This window comes from Colossoma macropomum, unplaced genomic scaffold (genome assembly GCF_904425465.1).
Source record: "Colossoma macropomum unplaced genomic scaffold, Colossoma_macropomum, whole genome shotgun sequence".
In the NCBI taxonomy this organism is placed as follows: Eukaryota; Metazoa; Chordata; class Actinopteri; order Characiformes; family Serrasalmidae; genus Colossoma; species Colossoma macropomum.
This window is the reverse complement of record NW_023494788.1, coordinates 42,414,365-42,436,950: the sequence shown is the minus strand read 5'-3', so window position 1 is coordinate 42,436,950 and position 22,586 is coordinate 42,414,365. Positions and strand designations below refer to the sequence as shown.

The following is a 22,586-nucleotide window of genomic DNA, read 5'->3' as shown; positions in this document are numbered from 1 at the left end:
AGGAGCTTATAGGATGTGCAAGATATTTCATATTTATGGGCATCAGTTTAATGTAAACAATACTCCTGAAATAGAACCTTGAAGGTTCCTCATGCACACCTAATTTACCAAAATGGTTCTTTAATAAACAAATAGATGATCTATGGCTTTGTTACATAGAGCGCTTTCACACAGAGGATGCTCCTGAAATGTGTTTGATCTTAATTAGTGAATTTGGCTATTTTAAGACGCACTCATTGGGGATATGGAGGTTTAAATGCACCCAGGGCCACTGACTGTGTGATCAGACACGCTGGAGCAATCAGATACAAACCTGGGGCCGAATTACAAAAACTTCCTACCTTTTTGTCTCAACTTAAGATCTGACAGGTCAAGATAAGATTGTTCACAAATCCAGAATTACAGAAGCAAATCTGACCTTAATTTAAGGATCATATCTTATCTTACAGCATCTTTTCTTATCTCTAGTTAGGAAATGTTAACTTCCTTGATCAAAGTCGACAGTCGACTGTCATGTCTGTTACCTAGCAACCGACCATACGCGCACAGCTGAAATGTAAACATGTAATCAAGTTAGTTAGCCAGACAGCTAATGTTAGCTACCGTTACTAATGTACTGTAAGTAGTAAATGCTGTGAGAGCGCCCCCTGCTGTTTATCAGAGCGTCGCCGCTCCACAGTTTCAGTCTCCATTTCCCAAACGCTTTAGCCGAGTGCGCTAACGTTACTCCTCCTAATAAACACGTTCAGCTCCGTCTCCTCATTAATGGCTTCTGTCCTAAACTCAGTCTTAACTGAAGTTGCCATGACAACAAAGCAGATAAGATATGATCTCAGACTTAAGAATTTTCTGTAATGTGACCCCTGAGCTCTCCATGATCCAGAGACTGGAGTAAAGCTGGCCGGCAGTGGACTCTGGAACTGGAAACTCAGGACTGATGAATGTCCACTACACGCCTTTGGAATGAGTTGCTGTTTACAAGCCAGACTTAATCAACCAACATCAGTACCTGTTCACAGCAATGTTCCAAGGTCTAGTGTAAAGCCGTCTCAGGAGAGCAACTTCGATTCTGGAAGAAATGTGGAATTTTATCTTCCAGCTTTTTTTCTGGTTCACAAGAAACTACTAAACAGATCTGAATTCATTTAATTAGACTTTATCAGATTCAGTCAGATTTGGATTATAAGCTCTTTATCTTAACATTTGTGATGTATAGTTTTGCGTTTACTTGCTTTCAAGTGATTCACAACGTTAAATGTTTGCTAACTTTCAAAGAACAGTCAAAGAAGGATTTCGTTCCAAAACACACGATAGACCTAAAATTCTCAAGATTTTCTTTGTTCATTATACACATTGTTGGGAGTGAGCTTCACACATACAAGAAACAATGATGCTATATTATGATTTATACCTTCTTTATTAGAATCTTTTTCCATTATACATCAGCTGTTATTCTTTTTAAACACCTGTTATAGCCAAAAGTGTTACAAACAGATATATATATATATATAGTGTTTTTGAATAAAACTCTTCATGTTCGAGTAGGCAGCATTCGTCTGAAATCAAGTAATCCAGTGATCAAGTAGTGTTTTAACCCCATTAAGGCATGGTCCAGTCCGGATGACCATAAATACAGTAAAGGAACATCTGTAAAGCCATCAGTCCTTAAACTCTGCATGTCTAGGCAAAACACGCAGCAGTAAATTAGAGTTGCAGAAGGAACTGAAAGTTGCCACCAGTAAAAACACAGGATAGGTTTTATTACGGTCTCAATTTTAAGGCCCTGTTTTTATTGTACCCATAACACCTGTTCAATATAATGGCTATTTTTTCTACGCTTAATTTCCAATGTTGCTCCAAAACTGATTAGCTTCTACTGTTTTCAGGCTTAGGAATCACATCCCAATTGAACTTTTCTGTGCACTTTTCCTCACGAATAACCAAATCAGAACATTCCTTCTTGTATGACTTGTGATGTCCTTGACATTTTGAAACTGAATCAAGTCGCAGCTCCAGTCTTTTATGGCTTCCTTCAAGTCTAGTCCAGTATCTCCCCAGGAGAGCTGAAGGACTCAGTCTGAGTTCTCCTGACATGAATGGAAAAATGCATGTTTTAAATATATGAAATCAAGTTTTGGCCATTCAAATGTTTGGAAATTTGCATTATCCTTTAAAATATGTAATTACCTTTAACTCCAGGTCTGATTTTTTCTGTGCTTTCCTGGTTTCCCTTTTTCTCGGGCCAGTTTTGACCTTGGCCCCTTGAATGGTAGATAATGAAGCAACAGTCAGTAATAAAATCAACAGCCATCACTGCAAGTCATACCATGTTTAACAAAACTGTGTTCTCACCAGAGTCATTCAGAGCAGTGTGGCCCTCTGGATCCTGGGGACTGTCTGGCTGAGGCTCATCAGATTTTTTGTAATAGTAGTCCTCAGTCGAGGGGCCAAATCGCTGGTAAGCACATATTAACATGTCACATATTAACACTGTCTAAAGTCAATAACCAATAGCCACTCTATGACACTGTAATCCATCTGTTACTCTGCATACTTTGTTACCCTGTCCTTCAGTGGTCAGTACCCCCATGGACCCCCACAGAGCAAGTATTATTTGGGTGGTGGGTCATTCAGTGACACTGACGTGGTTGTAGCCTTAGTGAATGTTGCGCTGGTACGAGTGGATCAGACACAGCAGTGCTACAGTCCATAACTGTAGCACTACAAAGTGTTCCTATACGGTAAATGGAGCTGATAAAATGGACAAAGAGTGCAGATACAAGGACAACGAGTGTAGAGTGTATATAAAAATATAAATTTATTTACTTCTTTAAACTGACTTGGACTTTAAACTAAAATGTTCTTGCTTTGAGTGGCCCTATTCCTTAATTATTGCTTATTTTATTATAATAAATTAATGAACATTCCATTTTATCACTACCAAAACAATCATAACAGAGAATTTTAGAATTTTAGAGTCAGGTGTGTAGAAGCTGAACTCTCCAGGGTGGTAGATCTCAAAAGTACCTGAATACTTGTTTCCCTTCACTGTATAATGTAGGTGATCTTTGTAGGTATAGGTACAGCTTGTAGCCCATCTGTTTGTAGGTAGGTGTGTCTAATAAAGTGACCAGTATGTATATGAACATACACAGTCTTATAGAGATAACTGGTAAAATTAGTTGTTAATGTTCAGGCGAAGGTTCACACGTATCACTATTGTTACAAGGTTTTACCTTATCAGGCCACATTAAACTGACAAAGAGGATGATGGGAAGTCCCACAGTGAAGACGTACAAGCCCCACAGCCAGGGACGCTTTTCTGTGGCAAGCAGGAGCCGCTCCAGAATCCCCGGCTGGAAGACCACGAAAAATGTGTGAGTACAGTTGGAAGTAATGTGGCATTAAAGACTGACTTGCTTTACAGTGTGTCACATCCAAAGAAAGCTTACTGTCTTTCTCTGTCCCCAGGTGTCCTCTGTCCAGCGTTTGGCCATCTCTAGGTTGTCACACAGCAAGATGTTGTCAAACAGCATATCTCCAGTAAGGGACCACAGTTCAAAGCCTATTGCACCCACAGGGCTCATCCTGAAGGGCTGAGGGTCCTCAAAGTACGCTGGGTTAGGGATCATCCGTGGCTGCCACTTCCCCTGTCACACAGACCAGCGGGAGGTGATTTTGAGTCATGGTTAAAGAGATTTGCCAAAAATCAAATTTACAATTTGATCTTCCAGTTCAGTCGATCTGCTACGGTATCTGAGGTTAGGTTCTTTAGTTCTGCACTGGAGCTACACAGTTAAAGTAGCTGAGAAATAACAAAAGCTTACAGTCACCAGATACATAACACTGAATAACATACTCAGGGAATCAAACCAGGGACCTTCTGGTCACAGGGCTGGTTCCCTAACCTCCAGCCCACGACTGCCCCAACATGGGGAAGGCCAAAATTCAGGCTACTACTACTTTTTAACTGTGCCACAGACTTTTATCAGTTTTTTGATAAAACAGTATGTTTATATACACCGTCATAAACCAAATAAGCGAATCTATTTGAGATTACTTAACAGTAGTTTAAGACAAATGTGTGACGTAACTGGTGAAGTTTAAGCTTCCATTGCTTGTTAGCTATATTAGCCTTATAGCTCGTGTGCAAAACTAAAGGGCCAAACTTTGTGGCTGATTGACCACATTTAGGAAAGGGGAAAATTGGGTAAATTAAAATTTTGGCTGAATCACCACAATAAATACAAACATCAGACACATCTCACTATTAATCCCTGAGATTTACACTGAGTACCGTGTTTATTAATAAGCACATGCGGTGTGAGTCTACCTGATAATTGGGGTTATCAATCATAGGTGCTTTCCACTTCCCCTTGTATGCTGGGTTGGGCACCATGGGAGGCTTCCAGGACCCACAGCCTGCAGCCTCGGCACAGGCAGGGTTAGCGATTAGAGGAGCCTCCCATTCCCCGTCCATCTCAACAGACCTGTTCAGCCAATGGCATGAAAAACAAAGTCAGACTGAAGAATGAAGCCTGTAGGAGAAAGAATAATGACATCAACTGGAAAAAGGAGCACAAATGACTAAAACAGCTCATTATTAGGCTAAAGCTGCCCTCAGCCCATGAAGAAGAAGTGAAACCCCTGAGATTTCATTTTTACACCAAGGATTTTTTTTAGCAATTTAGTTATTTTTAACAATATCTTACCGAATGTGTCGTCTGGTGATGTCTCTCTTTAACTCATTAAAATCTACAGTCAGAGTAGCTGAGTCAAAGCACGCCCATGTTAGGCAGAGTAAAGCGGATTAATATGTACACCTGGTGCTCCCTGTGTGCTACAGGTTACTGCCACTACATAAAAGAAGCACGACGCATTTACTGTTGGATGCACTGCGATCATTTCCACATGTGAACACGTTCAGAACAGAGTTCAGATCACTAAGGGCTTATTACTGATTTGTTCCTCCGGACTAATTTAGCTCTGTTGTATGTAAGCATTCAAACACCCTCAAATTACATGTTTTGTAGACTTTCTAAGTGAAAATTTTCTCTACAAAGAACAACTAAAATATGCAATTTAGTGTACGATTTCTGTTTATTGGCTTTGAGTTTAACATATAGAAAAAAAAACGAGATAGAAAAATATGCCATAGTGTTTGCACAGGTGACATTTCATGTTTAACGTTTTTAACATTAAATTCAGCAAATAAACAGTAATTGTGCATTAAACTGTGCAGAAGTGTGTCTCTGTAGAGAAAGTGTTCATTTATTTTCACTTAGAAAATCAACAAAACTTGGTTCAACAAAACCTCTGGTTCAGCATATCAAAGTAACGTGACAACAGCACAGAAAAATCATGCTATTAAAGAAAAGGAGGAAGTTAAGAGGCAGAAATAGCTGCTCCTTTGCTGCATAATAGGGTTCTAGAAAGAAACCAGTAAGGAGAGGAAAATAAACATTATCTAAAAATACTGATAAAATGGCATAATCAACAAAATGAACTGATCTGGCAAAAATGAGCGAGAAAGGTCATTATTAGCCTCAAGCCAGCCTGAATCCCTGAAAAGAGAGAGAATCCACTTAGTTCTTTAATTTCGTGGATTGGGGCAATGGAGATTAAAAGAGAGAGAGAGAGAGAGAGAGAGAGAGCAAGAGAGAGAGAAAGAGAGAGAGAGAGAAAGAGAGAGAGAGAGAGAGAGAGAGAGAGAGAGAACGAGAGCGAGAGTGAGAGCGAGAGAGACAGAGAGAGAGAGAGAGAGAGAGAGAGAGAGGCCTGACTCATGACTCGTGTCATGTGTTCAGAAGCTGGCTTACACACCAGTCATGTGGAGGCTGAGCTTCTGAGTCTGGGACAAAGGGCTCTTCCTCTTCTATCCAGCCTTCAGGTCTTTGCACTGTGGGGTCAGCAATGAGCCGAGGGGCTTCCTCATCCCTGCGATAACCAATAACCAGAGACAGAGCTTCATCACTGCCTTCATACCTTTACTGATACTTTCCCTACATTATCTCCTGCGTACAGTTATTACACATACAGTCAGTCGGCTGATTTCAGAGTTTTTCTGTGGTGCCTGTGGTGAATAAAGAAAAGGCACTAATAAGACACTTTGAGACAATAATGACTTTAACCTTTAACCTTTGATCTTTATTGTATTAGTCCAGCGGTCGGCAACATGCGTCTCTTTTACTGTCCTGTGGCTCCACAGCTGAATCAGATTTGTAGGTAAAAATAAAATAATCCTCCTTTACAGTAAAATAAAGCTCTGCTGATCGTTCAACACAGTTTAACAGTAAATGGTCTTAAACTCTGGAGTTAATGTAGAACTGCTAATTCACCCTTTAACCCTGAAGATCAGCACAGACTGCTGGTCACCATAGCAACAAAGATAACAATCTCACCTAGTTAGTAGCTAAAGAAACGGCAAAGAGAGAGATTTAAGATAAACATTGATAATTTGGAGATGAATGGACTGATTTGTGTTTATAATCACTCCAGCTGGTTTCCTGATACGTTTAACCTGCAGTGAGAAACTCAAACACTAAAAAGTCACAAAGCTGAAGTCGCTTCTCATTCGAATTGTCCAACAATATCCAGGTGGACCACACAGCAGTTGTGCCTAATAGAGTGGACAGTGAGTGGACACAGTGTTTAAAAACTCCAGCAGCACTGCTGTGTCTGATCCACTCGCACCAGTGCAACACACACTAACACACGCCAGTGTCACTGCAGTGCTGAGAATGATCCACCACCCAAATAATACCTGTTCAGTGGTGGTCCTGGGGGCTTCCTGACCACTGAAGAACAGGATAAAAGAAAGTAGAAACAGATGGACTACAGTCTGTAACTGTAGAACTACAGAGTGAAACTATGTGGTCAGTTAACCTCATAAAATGGACAAAGAAAGTAGATACAAGGTAAGAGTTCTTAATGAAGTGGGTTTAATGTGTGTATTTAGTGCATTTAAAGACATTCTCTGATTTGCCCAAAATAATGGAATCAAACTGAACCACTGTGAAAGTTGGGGTTTCATGATTTCGTTGTTTTCTGAAGAATCATAATTTAATCAAATTATTGTAAGATTTACATCTCTATTCCATATATTAAAATGGAATTCAAAATGTTTGCATAATTAAATTAAGACGTAATCTAAGTGAATCAGAGTGATTTGGCATAAAATGTTTTGTTCTAGAGAAAATTACGGAGTCAGAACTGTTCACAGTGGTGGTGATAGGAACCAGACGTCCACGTCCAGAAGCTCCCTCACAGAATGTAGCAATACACAAAAATAGCAACAACAAAGTTTTGCCTTAAAATGTATTTTGTAAAAGTCGTTTATGTCACGTGTGCATTAAAATCTTGTATAAAATCTCAGATGTGTAGGTTCACTGGTCAAAAACTCTTTGAGTGACTTTGCTTTGTCCTGCAGAGTCCAGTTTTAGTTTTAGTTTAGAATTTGGATCTGTAGCATTTCAGACTGGAGCTCCGTGAAAAGCTGTTGAATCTAAACACTGACAGTAGATCTGCATTTCTTCTTTAAACATACCAGTCGTGGGGTTTTGTTGCTGTGGGGTCAGGAATATGGCGCCTGTCATCCCAGTCGGTGGGTTTTGTATCTTCTGGGTCTTCTATCTCACGAGGAGGCACCACTGGTGGGTCCATGTCCTCCAGCAGACTCCCCTGTTTGACCAGCGTTTGGTCAATGAGAATTTCAAAGGTGTTGTCTGGATATAAATCTGAAAATAAGGTGTGTTCCAGAAGCTGGGTTAGAAGCATCTGTATAAAACATCTGTATAAAACATCTGTATAAAACTGTCGATTATAACCGGTAATAATTTTGATGGTTTTCGCTGTAGTTAGAAAACACTAGAAAATGACTCCAAATACACCTATAGTAAAAACCAGTGGGCAGTTGCTTCAGTTAATATACAGTTGTATGCAAAAGTTTGAATACGCTTGGTTAAATGACATTTTATTAATTTGAAATTTTTTTAGCTCAAAATCTAGAGGGAACAAACTTAAATATGACATTTTTATGCCATTTTTAGTGTGAATATATTTTCATTTGTTGAATATATGTACAAAATAGAATTAAAATAAAAAAAATGAACTGCTTGACAACTGAACACACATAATTCCAAAAGGTTTGCTCATCAGCTGATACACTACAAATTTGCACACAGATTTGATTTAACCCCTCACCAGGCAGTCAAATATAACTCTCCACTGGTGAACTTTGCTCTAAATGCTCTGCAGATGCTCTCGGAACATTTCTCCGTGTTTTCTCTTCTCCTTTAGTAGCAGACCTGATATCCAGCTCTGTTTCTGCTCTGAGACATTTCAGTGCTCAACTTGAAACCCAGTTAAAAGAAAATCGTAATGGCTTCTCTGACAGTAGAGAAGAAAGTTATTTTGAAATGTTGTGCAGAACCGAGCGGCACTTAACCCTTGTGTGGTGTTGATGTGTGTGATACTCAGTGGTCTGCTGGACCCACCACAATACTGTTCTTTAAATCAATACAGCCATAACAACGTACGTAAAAATACCAGATGTTTAAAATATCACTAGTGTCCAGCGTAGGGTTCTCCTTTAGCAGCTGTAGCCAGTCAGCAGCCTGTCCATGTTGTCCACCCTCACACACACAGACACACACATACACACACACACACACAGACACACACACACACATACATATACAAACACATACAGACACACACACACACACACACACACACACACAGACACACACACACACACACACACACACACTAACAGCAGGCCATGTAGGAGGAGAGCAGAGTGAAGGACACAGCACCTCCACACCACAGAGTGAAGACACTGAAAATGGGTTATTTTATATATTCTTCACAGAAAATGAGCAAAGACCAATCTGAGGGTGAAATAATAATAAAATCACATCATTTTTTCTTTTGGTAAACATTGAAAATGGGTCCCTCAGACCTGAACACCACACAGGGGATAAGATCTACATTCCTGCTCTTTGTTGTGGACGTCTTGATACTAAACCGACTGAATTGAGTTAAGGCTGATACTGAAGTTGCCTGGTCTGGACTTGGTCAAAAAAGCCTGGGACAGGACCCTGTTTAGATTAATTTAATTTAAGTAATTGTGTATCTTTGTGTCTGTTTGTTGGTTGGTTTGTTTATTTTTGTACTGAAAATGCTTAATAAAAATACCCTGACCCCTCGGCCCCCCCTACTGGATTTGCATCGATAGCTGCTGATTTAAGGCCTGTCGGTCACTCTTGCTGAGACTTACTGAGAGCGTAGAGATGAGGCTTGAGGTCCGTGAAGTAGTCGCTCAGGTCAGTCTCAGGCTGCCGAGCGTGCTTCTCCGCGTACGTCCCGGTCCGAGGGTTCCGGTGGCGGAATATGAAATGCACCTTGTAAGTACTGCCGCATTTGTCTGGACCAAACATGATGCTGTATGGGGTGACGTCACTGAACTGACTCTACAATCATTTTCCAAAAAGAAAAAAATAAATAAACAAATAAACAAAACAGAATGGATGTGTTCACATGTATCCTTTGTGTCTAACTGTGTAATGTTGGTTAAATGGAGTCACAGTTTTACTCTGAAGTTTGGGTCTTTAGCTTTGCTTGGGAGCTACAAAGCTAATTTAGCTAACAAGGATCGGAAACTTCTATCCCCCAATTAACAGGGTGCAAACTGCATGTGCAAATCATTACCAGTTCAAACTATGCTGAGTTGATCAGTAAACTCAAGTAGACTTTCTGATCCTGAACAATATTATCTATAAAAATGGAATAAAGGTCCATCTTGTTGTCTGATTTTGTCCGTACTTTGTGGTAAACTACACTTTTCATCAGATTATCATACCAAGCGGAGATCATCCGAATGAGTGAGCAACTTTATGTAGGCTCCACCGCAGTCGATCCCCTTTTGGAAGTGAACCTCATACCTGTGAAGAATCCACAGTCAAACATTCAGTCAAAGGACCTGTATGAATATTGGAGGGATAATAAATGAAGACTGGCTGAAACGTCTCACTGCAGAAAGAGGGGTTTGTCTCTGAAGTGATACACCGTGCGAAGGTACGCAGCTATAGCGTGATGGCGACCTGGAGATTTGAGCACAAGGCCCTTGTTTCCTAGTAGCACTTGTTTCTCAGGCTCCTCCACAACCCACCCTCCTAAACGGAAACACGAGAGCAACACGTCTCCTTTTGCTTCATTGCTTCAGTGTTATTATCATCAAACAGTCTCACACAAGCTTTTCACATCACTGAGACGCTGCACTGGAAAGATGCACAGACACCATGCTTACCATCGTATTTATGAATGTCAGCATCCTTCTCTTTCACCGCCCGGGACAGCACCCACTTTCTTCACCATGAACACAGAGTATTACACATAAAACATGGGCAAATAAAGGACGACAGGTACCTTAAAACACCTCTGTAATAAGAAGGAAATTACCTGTCCAACGAGTCTGTATCAAACGTTTCTGCAAAATAGGCCTGAGCTGGAGCGGCGACAGACCTGTACACACTCTGACAGTCGGAACAAGGTTGGAAAACGTGATATTAACAACTACTGTTATTATTATTATTATTATTAGTAGTAGTAGTAGTAGTAGTAGTAGAAGTAGTACTGATAGTAATAGTAGTAGGAACAGCAGTAGAATATTACAATGATATGGTAAATGTCTCTGCACGCTCCTCCTGTTACCGTCGCTTTTTAACTTTTATTCTGACTACAAAGGTATTTCTGCATGTACAGAAAACTTGTTCTCTTATAAAACACAGTAAACAGGCATGACTGGCTGTTTTATGCATGTTAGAATTTGTCATAGTTACAAACACAAACGTCCAGAGCCCCCAAGGCGACATGGTGATTATTTTTAATAAGGCATGACCACAAATTACCAAACTGAGGCCATAAATTAATACATTGAGGCCAAGAGTTATAAGAAGCTTAACTCATGGCCTCAATATATTAATTCGAGGCCACACCTTATTAAAAAATAATCACTATATCACCTCAGGGCAGGGGTGTCAAACTCAACCAGTAAAAGGGCCATTTTAAAAAGAAAGGGGTAGAAGAGTTGGAGCACATTACGTTGCAGTGCATGCTGGGGACTGTAGTGCAGCACACTGTGAAACTGGAGTAACATTAACAGAAAACTGAAATACTTTTGTGGGCTGGAATGTGAGCACTGTGTGACAGGCCTGACCGGCCCACGGGCCTTGTGTTCATCACATGGGCCTTAGGGGCTCCGGACAAACAGACTGCACTGTCTGTAATGTTTATTGTATATTTTCTCAGGTCTAGGGAGCCCCGCTGGTGACACCCCACAATAATGCACGGCCACAACTTAGGAAGGCATGGGAACAAGATAAGTCATGGCCACGCCTTAGTGAGGCATGGGAATGAGATCCTAATGCATGGCCACGACTTAGTAAGGCATGATCTTGTTCCCACGCCTTACTAAGTCATAGCCACGACTTAATTATTTCATTCTCATTATCTCATGCCTTACTAACTTGTGGCCATGCATTAGGATCTCGTTTCCACATGTTAATAAATTGTGTCCATGCATTATTTTTATTTATATTGGATGTCACCAGCAGGGCTCCATATAGTAAGGTGTGAGAAAGAGATAATTAAGTCGTGGCCACGACTTAGTAGGGCGTGGGAATGAGATACTTAAGCCTTGGCCACAGATTATTAAGGCATGATCTCGTTCTCATGCCTTATGGCCACGACTTAATTATCTCATTCCCACACCTTACTAAATCGTGGCTACCCATTACGTTCCCTCACGTTAATACTGCGCTTTTCTTTTACTCAGTACTCATTGTTTATGTAGTGGGCTGTAGTCCGGAAGGTCGCGCAGAGTAAGAGTTTCATTCGGTCTGTTTCTCTTTGCTTATGACAATAAAGTCTTGAATCTTGGACAGTGATGACATTATTATTATTATTATTATTATTACTGTTATTATTATTACTATTATTATTATTATTATTATCATTACTATAATTATTATTACTATTGTTATTATTATTATCAACCATTGAACCATGCTTAGACCGATGGCTGATGACTTTTATTTGATTGATCGATTTGGAATCATGACAGACTGACCTGGTCCTCCTCGGTGGGACTGAAAGTCAAACAGAAACATAAAGCAGCGAGCAGGCTGATCATATCTGACACACAGACAGGGACAGAACCGAGTTCAGCTCAACCTGCGAGGCAAAACGGCCCGTTTTCAGAGCAGCTCTTCTGCAGAATCCGGTCCTGAGATTTTCCCCTTTACCTCGTCCTCACTGTCCTCACTGTCTTCACTGTCTTCACTGTCCTCACTGTCTTCACTGTCCTCACTGTCCTGCAGCGCTATGGGGAACTTGTGACCGAGTGAACAGCAGAAAACCGAAACTCCGTGTTTGGTTCTTTATCGCGCTTTTAGCCCTGAACGCGTGAACTCCGGGCTTTAGCCTGCTCTGCCTCGTCCAGCAGAAGCTTCCTGCTCAAGCTTATTAAAAGTGGACTTTGGTCAGGAGCTCATTTACAGCCACACTGAGGAAACGTGAAGTAAACTCTGCTGACTGATCATCCAAACCGGCCGCCTTCCTCGGATTTACGGCCTTAGTGAGTAGTTCTGTAGTTATTTCATGTTCGTGTCTAACAGAGGTGAATATTCAGCCAATAAACCAACAGACAGAGGTTAAACCCAGTTAGCTTTATTTTAAGGTGATGAACTTCAGGCTGTGGCGATGATTTTAGTTTTTCATATGTTTCGTCTGCAGCGAAGGCGGAGCAGGCGGCGCTCCGCAGGTCGAGCCTCGCCACAGACGCTGTAGAGGCGGAGAGGCGCCAATGCGGGGAAATGAAGGGTGCGCTCGTAACGCTCAGCATGACGTCTGTTCCCGGAGAAAGGTTCGAGTTGGTTCGTCTCTCCCCATTGAGAGTGATTGGACTCCGGTCCTGTACGGCTGTAAATATTTGCCAGGCGGCGCTGCAGAAAGGCCGCCGAGTGGACGAGCTTTCCTATGAGGACTTTTATAACATTCCCGTATTCAGATCTGAGGGGCAGGGAGTTTTCACCTGTCATCTCAGGTGCTTTTCAGTAGCGCCGGCCAACATCGCCCAGTAAGCAACGAACATTCTTGTATTTTACAAAATAAGAGTACCCACAATTACTTATTACACCAGAACTCAATCATTTATGTGTAAACCAAAGGTCACTAATAGGCGGACCGCGACGCTGTCCTATGCGGACCTGGACCTATAACCGATAAACTATGAAGAATTAATTAATTTCGACAGGGTGGTCCTTTTTTAATTCATTTCAAGTCATTACTGTACCGGTTTAGCGGCCCGAGAGACTCACAGACCAATCGCATGCGTTAAAAATATCATACGTGTTGCTACTCAGCCAATCAGATCTGTGCAGGGGCGAGGCGAGACACAGCAGTCGGAGGAGAAAGTGATTATTTTACATGCTGCGCTCTGAAAAAAATAAAATGACAGTAAATATTATTGAATTATGACTGAATCGTACTTTATTGAAATATGACTGAATTGTACTTTATTTGATTTGACACTCAGTTGTTGACTGTATAAGATGTTGATATACCTACTAGGCTACTTCAGTAAACAGTATACAGCACTGAATCATGGTGCAAGTTAGATGTTATGATGTTCCGGACCTTTGGTTGAGGAAATTTTCTCTGACTGGACCTTATTGAGTTTTAATTAAAGACCCCTGATTTAAACAGTGTCATTCATGTGAAATGGTGCTCAGATTTTCTTTCCAGTGGTGGTGAAGGAAACCTACACGTCTTCTGAGTTTTTATATCTAATGTTGAAAATGGTAAAATAGTGGTAAATCTGAATCTGAACTGCAGAATCTACAAACCGCTCTGAGCGACTTTGTTTACATTTTAATTTATTTATTTATGAAGACATTCTGAACAATCAGTGGATTTTCCTTTTAATGTCAAATAAAGCTAATTATTTAGTGTCAAATAAAAGTCCATTTTTAAACTTCTGTCCCTGTGGCAGTGGTTTTCAGCTCCTGGGGACCCTGCCCTGCACAACAGGTCCAGCTCGGGAATGGCTTGCTGATTAGCTGACGAGCTGGATGAGGTGTGTTTGGGAAGGAAATCGTTGAAACTGTGGAGGTCAGTGGGTGGCCAGGCCTGGAGCTGATAACCACTGTCCCAAGGTACAAACAGTGATGTACCCTAAAATGTCCTTAAAGGGGAACTCCACCAATTAAAAAAAAAAAATCAGCATAATTAAGTGGTTAAGATGTAAACAGAGCGGTTCAGAGTGGTTCAGAGTCATTCAGAGTGGTTTGGTGTGAAACGCTCTGTTCTAGAGAAACTTACCGAGTCAGAACTGTTCACAGTGGTGGTGATAGGAACCAGACGTCCACCTCTAAAAGCTCCCTCACAAAAAGTTACTACATGAAATGGTTATGAACACTGTAAAGAAATGTGAGTCGGTACATTTCTCTACAATTAACCATTTAACCTTAACCATTTCACATCCAATCACTCAGAATGGCTCTCAACCAATCAAGGAGAAATTTTGAAAAATCAGTGGGGTACAGTGCAAATTTATACCCATTTAATACTTTCGTTTTTTTAAATAGACAGGGGAGGGTACCACCACCACCACCACCACCACCACCACAGCAACAACGTTTGTACCCTGAAAGGTACAGTATTTTCTGACAGTGTAGAATTATTAACGGAACAGATTAGAAAACAGACATTTTTAGAGAAAAATAGAAAAGGGCGGAATAGCAAAAATGTAATGTCGATGTAATGAAGAGATTTACACAGAATATGTTTTATATAGTCACAATAACTTTTAGTCCAATTTATTATTCTTATATGTTTTATTTTTACATTTAATTATTTTTTTCTATATCCTTGTAAATCTTCATTATAAGGTTTGTAAGATCTCATTGCCCGACAGTTTATGCTACTGGTACGAAGTTTCCCGGTTTAGTGCTGAGATTAATTTGTAAGATACTAAGACTTCTTTCTGCAGAAACAAAGCTCAAAAAATAACATTAAAATTTTGTGCCACTGTCTTCAGCTTCTTAGCACATATTCAACTTCTGGAATACAAACACAAACTTTTATGAAGTGCAACAAAGAATGTATTGCAAAAAAAATAGATACGTACATATATCAGCTCAGCTCTGCAGAACAACATATGGCTTTATAGTTCAACTATACCTTTTTAAAAATGACCAAACTTTTGAAGCAAACCTCTTCAACACCTCCAGACCGCCGGTGGTTCCAAAACGGACTTCCTCATATTCTTCATAACTTTCATATTTCATAAGCTACATTCAAAAGGTGGGTGTCGTATGAGAGCTGTAACTGTCTTCTTTCCAGTCAAATAGATGGGTGATATAATTTTAAAACTTTATAATAAAAGAAGCTGAACTCAATTTTTTTTTTTTTGTCTACTAAAAGTCAACCCATTTTTCCACAAATCTGAGCTACAAACTGGATCTCAGATGGCGTCTCTTCAGTGATCTGCTCTGTAAAAATTATTTTTATAAAATAATACAAAAAGTGTCTAAGATTTTTGGCTTTCGGCAGTAAATTGTAAGCATATAGCAACATGTGTATAATCATAAAACACGTTCTGTTAATTTGAGATGAGCGTTTACAAAAATAAATAAATAAAATAAAAATTACATTTATTTCATGCAGTTACTGAATAATTTGCCTTACGATTTGGTCATGTAAATTCAGATGGAAAAACCAAAATATACCCTGGAGAATAAGAGGTAAATTAATGTAAATACTGTAACCGCTGAATCGTTGATGTCAACATTGGACTTTTATTTTGAAGAGCACGTCTGCTCGCACTAAGCGCGGCTGGGTCGGTGGGAGCGGTGCTGAGCGCTGGTCGGAGAGGCGCGGGAGGATCTCTGAGGCGGTGAGAGGTTTGGCTAAACTGACCCTGTATGGGGGATTCGGCTCTCTCGGGTTGTGTTAAATGGGCTGTTAAGTAAATCACAGACGGATTCGCGCAGACAGTCCGCGGCGGCGCTTTAAACGCCTCGGATTGACCGGAAACGAAGTGATTTAGCCAGTTAGCCTCAGAGCTACTCTAGACCCGCTAGCTGCTCGGCTAACGCAGCGCGGCGGTGAGTAGCTGAGGCGGGTGTAGCTTTTAGCTTCGGCTAACTCGCCCATATCCCGCACTTTCAGTCTCCTGTTCGCGGAGTCACAGTTAGTAATGTATGATTTGTTCATCAAATGTTTAATTAGGTTTAATTAGGTTCGCCAGCGATGAGAAGCGGCGGTGCTTTCAAGACGTGACTGGCTGGTAGTTTGGGGCTGGTAGTTTGGCGCTGGTAGCCGCGCTAACAGTAACCAGCGTCGGGGTAACTGGAGTCGGACCTCTCCGGCTTCAGCGCTCTACCGGGCTGAGGATGACGGTCGTCTTCGCGGACTGCTCGCTGTGTACACGTTAATCGTGTTATTCTGAGCTGTCAGATTCGCGGTAATGGTAGTAGTTTTGCAGGGTTGGCCGGGATCCTGCGCGTTAGCCGGAGCGTTAGCCGGCTGGGTGGAGGGCTGAACACTCCGCTTCCTGAATTCGGCTTCAACTTGAAGTAACTTAGCTGAGAATCGATTAACTTCCTGCTGTGGAAAGCTGACTGTGTTTCCAACTGCAGCGTCTTTTCTTCGTAATATCTGCCCGTTTTTAATATGCTTGATAAAGCGGAGTGAATTCCTCGAATAAAACACGGTGCTAACAAACAAACTAACTAACAAACAAACAAACAAACTAACTAACTAACAAACAAACGGTGTTTGTGCTTTAGGTGCGCTGAGTTGTGTAACGTTATCGAGTAACTAACCCAACGTTACAAGTCTTACATTCATAAAAGCATCGCAGGATTTAACAGCGTCCAGATTTATTTAAGTTACGATGCTTTTTGTTGTCCACGTGATCGAGAAATCAAGGTGTAGACGAACTAACTTTATAAACTTCTTTTTATGTTTACATGAGAAGAGTTTGATTTAGAAGCCAAAGTGAAGCTTTTTTATATTAAGTTTTTTGCCTGATTGTAACTGGCTGTATTAAAATGGTGCATACAGTTGTAATTATTCTGAATTGTGAATCCAGTTTCTGATTGATTTTTCACAAGTGCTAAAATAGTTTTTCTAATATGAAAGTTTACTTAAGTGTATTAGACCTGTCAGAATGATTACATAATCACCTGATCACAGTTATTAAAGCTGGCCACAGTTATTTTCTTTGGTTGTTAGCTTTCATATTCATGTTTCATATGTCATGTTTATGAATAAGAAAGTATAAAACACAGTTTCTGGTCTGTGATATATGCAGAGCACCGCGGTTAGTTGTGTTTATTTGAACTCGGGCTGTGTCTGTGGTCACTTTGGAGCTACTAAGCATCAACAGCTACAAAGCAAGATAGTTAATCAGCCAGTTTGGCTACTTTAGATTTGTACTTTTAATAAAAAAGACACTTGCTAATCACAGTTAATTCTATGGCAATTAAGTGTGAGCTAAAAAGGTATTTTTATAACAAGTTAAAAGTGCAGTTGACTGATTCAGGTCTTCTTATGCACTGTAGGTGTCCCTGCTGCTGTAGACTGAAGAAGGATGCAGACGATAAAGTGCGTCGTGGTTGGCGATGGGGCTGTGGGGAAAACATGCCTTCTCATCTCGTACACCACCAATGCTTTCCCGGAGGAGTACATCCCCACCGTGTTCGACAACTACAGCGCTCAGATGAGTGTGGACGGTCGCACGGTCAGCCTCAACCTCTGGGACACAGCGGGGCAGGAAGAGTATGACCGCCTGCGCACGCTTTCCTACCCACAGACCAACGTCTTCATCATCTGTTTCTCCATCGGCAGCCCCTCCTCGTATGCTAATGTTCGACACAAGTGGCATCCCGAGGTTTCACACCACTGCCCCAGCGTGCCCATCCTCCTCGTGGGCACCAAGAAGGATCTGCGTTCTGACAGCGAAACCGTGAAGAAGCTGAAGGAGCAGAACCTGGCACCCACCACCCACCAACAGGGCAGCGCGCTGGCCAAACAGATTAATGCGGTTAAGTATTTGGAGTGCTCAGCGCTGCTCCAGGAAGGTGTCAGAGAAGTGTTTGCAGAAGCGGTGCGTGCCGTGCTTTACCCAGTCACCAAAAAGAATTCCAAGAAGTGCGTGCTTTTGTAGTCGCTTTGCTCCCCCAGGAGACTGCCAGTGGAAATGGACACGCAGCAGTCGGTGGACAGACGTACATGGGATGATCCTGGTGTCGATAGCCATTTTTCCTCCTTCACGTCTCTCTCTTTTTTTTAACCACTCTACGTATTGTTTTTGGCTCCCTGATTTGTGTTTTGCAGTCACCAAAGTATGCGCTCTTCGCTGTAACTGAACCATTCGCTCCTGTTGATTTTTAAACCACTCTCCTTTCTGGCCTCTTTCCTCGTCTCGGAACGATGTGGTTGTCAAGATCGCTTGCACTTACCTCAGTGACTGTGGAAAACGGAAAACGCAACATAAATGGAAATATTCCGCTAATAAAATATAAAGCAATACACATGAGGTTGGTTGAGGTTCTGACCCGTGTTGGCCCGGTGGTGGAGGATGACGGTCGCCTGAGCTGGCAGTGATTACTTGAGCAGCCTCTGAGGAGAGAAGCAGAGCTCTTCCTTCTGTCTGACATGACACTTCTTCTACATTCATATTTGTTTTTAATGTACTCAGAAATCCAGCTCTGATTATCACCCGGTGCAAAAACAACATGCCAGTGAGAAAAGACCGTTAAGTGATCCGGGCTCTATTGGCAATAAGCCATGATCTTGATTCTTAACTAAATACCTGAGAACGAGCTTTTTTCCCAGAACCTTTTTGATATGCATTGTATTTCACAACTGCCAGTGTAACATCCAGGAAGTCATCATGTTAGCTGAGTCGGGTCTCAGTCTGGTGTGATGGGCTTCTAAAATATGTGCCTTATCCAAAAGGTCACAGTGGGTTTGGGCTACACAAAAGGCTGTAACTGTATATGGAGGCTGTATGACAGTACCTGGCGGAGCTAAGTCTAGTCTAGTCTTGTCAAAATGACTGTACTGTTATCAGACTATCATAAGTCTGTAGCCCAAACTTCCCTGTTGCCTTTTTCTTTCGTTTATGCATAAAAAATTTACCCATAAAGATCTATGGAATGCCTTACTGACACACCTGCAGTGGCCTCGTAAGCCTAATTCTAAATGCCTGATCTATTTCTAAAGTTGTCCTTAAAGTCCCTGCCTGTCTTTTTATAAATATCTGAAGCTTCCCGACGTCGTTGCCTAGTTACAGGTTCTCCCGTGTGCCCTCTGCCTATGACTGAGCACACGATTCAGTAACGGCCGCAGTGCTGGGACGGAAGAACAAAGCCATGAAAGTAAATGGAGCGTTTGTCCCCTGTGCCCGGAGGTTGAGCACCAGGCATCCGGGCTGCTCCGGTCGGAACCCTCAGTGTCTAGCGCAGTGTCATTCCCATGACGCATCGCTGCAGGACTGGGTGGATGTTCTGGATATTTTACAGCTACAGTTAACATATCATATCTGCCCAGCACTTACACCCGGTTTAGTCACAGGCATTAGCCCCCATATGGTGGAACCATTCGCATGCAGCGTTATATATTTACATAAAGCTGCAACATTTACTCCTTGAGGAAAATAATTAGAGGAATATTCTTGTTCATGCAGGTTCTGTGGGATGATCATAACTGACATGTAACTTTTGGGATATGAAGCTTATCGACACCAGCTGTTTTTTACTGACTAATTGAAATGTCAATTCTTGATTGAGGTATTAGTAAATGACTTTGCAGTGCATGTGCAGACTGCTGCAGTTTGCAGATACCGATATCACCATATCGAGACCTGGTTACACCAGAATATTCAGAATACACATAACTGGACTGGTCTTTGGCTCTAACACAGATAATAAGAGCATATGAACGCAGGAAAGTTGTTTTTGTGCCTTTTTGTTTTACACTCTGAAATGCTTGATACCTGTGGGCTGCGGAGACGCTGTTCACAGTGACTGCCTTAAACAGAAAAAGGTGCCTTTTGTACTCAACCAAAATCATGTTTATTGTCTGGTTTAGATCCCTAAAACACCCCTGATCTGTTTCTCTCGGTCCAGACAGTGATTTAATATTTGGCAAACTGCGTTACATAAGCTTAACCGTAAGTCAGAGTGTTTTGCATCTCAGAGGCGAGTCTAAGTGTAATGTGGTTGTGATGAAGGCGGCTGCCTTTCGGTTTTAATCATCTGGAAATGTGATGCCTGTACGCCTGCACATGTGTGATCGCCATCTCGGGTTTTGTGGCAGATACAAATGCAAAACTGACATGACTGAACTCTACTGTGGTTTCAATGCTGAAGGGGCACCTAGTTTCCTTCTCAGCATCATGCTAAAAAAGATGTTGCACATTTCTGTATGCGACAAGGTCTCCGAGTTGTTGTAACGGTTAGACGTGCATTTCAACTCTTAATAGCTTTTATTTTGCAATTTTACTTTTGATTTTTTGTCTACAAAACAGCCAAAGAGTGCCTTTGGATGCAAAGATGTCAGATTTCTCTTATTGAGTAAATGGACCTGCTCTTTTGTGAGTAATTTTTAAAAAAATAGTAAATATCTTTATAAGCCATTGTTTATTTTTGCTTTTCTTGCCTTTTTATTGGATAGAATACCACAAAAACCAAATTCACTGATCGATCTGTTATTGTCATGGAGGTGTTTGTGAGAGAAAAGCCCTCAGAACTGAAAACTGTGGAAAGGATGAATCTGAGAGCGACTTGTCTGTTGGTGAACCATTCCTTGTTATTTCTTTCCCTTCTTCACTGTAATGCTGTCAGAATTGAACAGACGAGGCCCCACGCCGCCTCCGTCTGCCTGCTATGGTGTATGGTACTACATTTATACACTGGGAACTTGATTTTGTCGAAATTGTCATTTTTATAACAAAACATTTGTATAAATGAACTAACAGTGTAATAATTTTAAATTATGCTAAATAAAATTATAATTTACGATTCATTTATGAGCCGTGGTGCTTCCTTCACCCTCCTGCCTTCGCCGGCGTCCTCGTACGTGTGATGGTGGTGAATGACTCACTTTTTGTAGAGCTCAGAGGAAAAACACGCAGCCGTGGGCAATAAGTCAGAATGGAAAGGAGTGACTGCTAAGATGGAAAGAGGAAACCGATCAGTAAGCAGGACGGTGTTTTGCTGCTGACATGCCAGAGTGCAGACTGCGTTCGTGCCCTTACTTAAGCAGGTTTCCGCTGCTCCTGTGCACAAGCCACAACAAAAGAAGCTGATATGCATCACTGCTTGCAGCACAGCGGCCTGAAGGCTCCACTGTAGCTCACATTCTCTCACCTTAACTGCACTCTTGTGTGTTAAAGGTGATGATCCACTCTCTGCTCTTTCCTTTTGTGGTCACGGCTAAGCTACAGTTTGTCTCCCAACAAGACAAGAGATTTAAAAAAGGCTTGTAATCAATTAATGCTGATGGTTTTCACAACAATCTGCATGCTACTCTTATGAGAGGTGCAGTGATGCAAAGCCACTGACTCAAATCTGGGCTATGAATTGAAATCCGGTTCATAGTTATTAATGGTTATAGCAGTGATGCAATACTGTCTCCACACTTGACACCAGGGAGAAAGCAGGAAAAGGAAAACTGTAGTATCCCAGACTTGAGGACGTTATACGTCTACGTAAGATCTTATTTTGTAGAAGAGTTCTGTTTAAGAGGAGTTGACAAATGTTTCGCAAGACCATCTCTCTGTTGTCATCACCTGAGTATATGGTATAAGAATGAGATCTTGGAATAATTTCCATAATCTTTCTATTCCACTAGATGGCAATACAGCATTTCTTTGCTATCACCCAACACAGTATCCTAGGAACTATTTGCCTCACATCATCTCGAGGGACGCCTCGTTGTTACGGCCGCTGGTAACCAACTATTCACTGCATGACCAATCATGAATGGCTGAAACTCTATCCTGACTCTGTCCTCTTGCCACAGCTACACTTTTCTGGAGTCAGGAGTCAGGAATGTTTGTGCTCCTCATTTTCAGTCAAGAAGCGAACCATAAGTCCCGTCACTTCAGAAGACATTTCAGATCCTGAAAAATGTATGTGACCTTTAAGCCCCACTGCAAAACAGATGGCCTGAGTGATCCTCGACACCCTCAAGAAGTATGAGTGCAATTACTCCGCGAGTGCCTCCCCGATGGAATATATTCATGAATTCTGCGTAGGAGCGAATATTGGAATCGTCCGGCTGCTACTTCAGGACAATCCAGCACAGGCCCACTTTAATTACTCTTTGTTGTGAAATGAGACGCTGTGATTAGTGGCGTCGGGTTGAGGTTTAATTTTGCCGTAATGAAGAATCACCCCTGGGCGGAGGAGAAACGTTCACCACGGGAGCAGCGTAGATCAATTAGTCTAAACCAGCACAGTGTCAGAGCTGTGTGTAGAGTTACGACACCAGAAGGCTTTGCCCAGGAG

At 41.5% G+C, this 22,586-nt stretch overlaps 2 protein-coding genes across 5 annotated transcripts; one reads left to right on the top strand and one right to left on the bottom strand.

Annotated features, from left to right (window-relative positions):
• Positions 1-1,398: 1,398 nt before the first annotated feature.
• Positions 1,399-12,521, bottom strand: si:ch211-274f20.2 (calnexin). Its single transcript, XM_036569405.1, has 14 exons — positions 12,131-12,521; positions 10,462-10,535; positions 10,310-10,368; positions 10,034-10,175; positions 9,863-9,944; positions 9,281-9,473; positions 7,547-7,736; positions 5,824-5,937; positions 4,334-4,490; positions 3,453-3,650; positions 3,237-3,356; positions 2,353-2,455; positions 2,188-2,261; positions 1,399-2,087 (listed from the first exon to the last, which is right to left on the bottom strand). The coding sequence occupies exons 1-14, from the start codon at positions 12,191-12,193 to the stop codon at positions 2,073-2,075; spliced, it is 1,584 nt and encodes a 527-aa protein (XP_036425298.1). The 5' UTR covers positions 12,194-12,521; the 3' UTR covers positions 1,399-2,072.
• Positions 12,522-12,544: 23 nt separating this feature from the next.
• Positions 12,545-21,099, top strand: rhogd (ras homolog gene family, member Gd). 4 transcript variants are annotated; one of them, XM_036569410.1, is made up of 2 exons: positions 12,545-12,637; positions 17,631-21,099. In XM_036569410.1, exon 2 carries the CDS (start codon positions 17,660-17,662, stop codon positions 18,233-18,235), a length of 576 nt encoding a protein of 191 aa, XP_036425303.1. In that variant the 5' UTR covers positions 12,545-12,637; positions 17,631-17,659; the 3' UTR covers positions 18,236-21,099. The 4 variants fall into 4 exon arrangements, with proteins under 4 accessions (XP_036425303.1, XP_036425299.1, XP_036425301.1 ...); XM_036569406.1 differs by lacking the exon at positions 12,545-12,637 and adding an exon at positions 15,877-15,958; XM_036569408.1 differs by lacking the exon at positions 12,545-12,637 and adding an exon at positions 15,902-15,965.
• Positions 21,100-22,586: the final 1,487 nt, after the last annotated feature.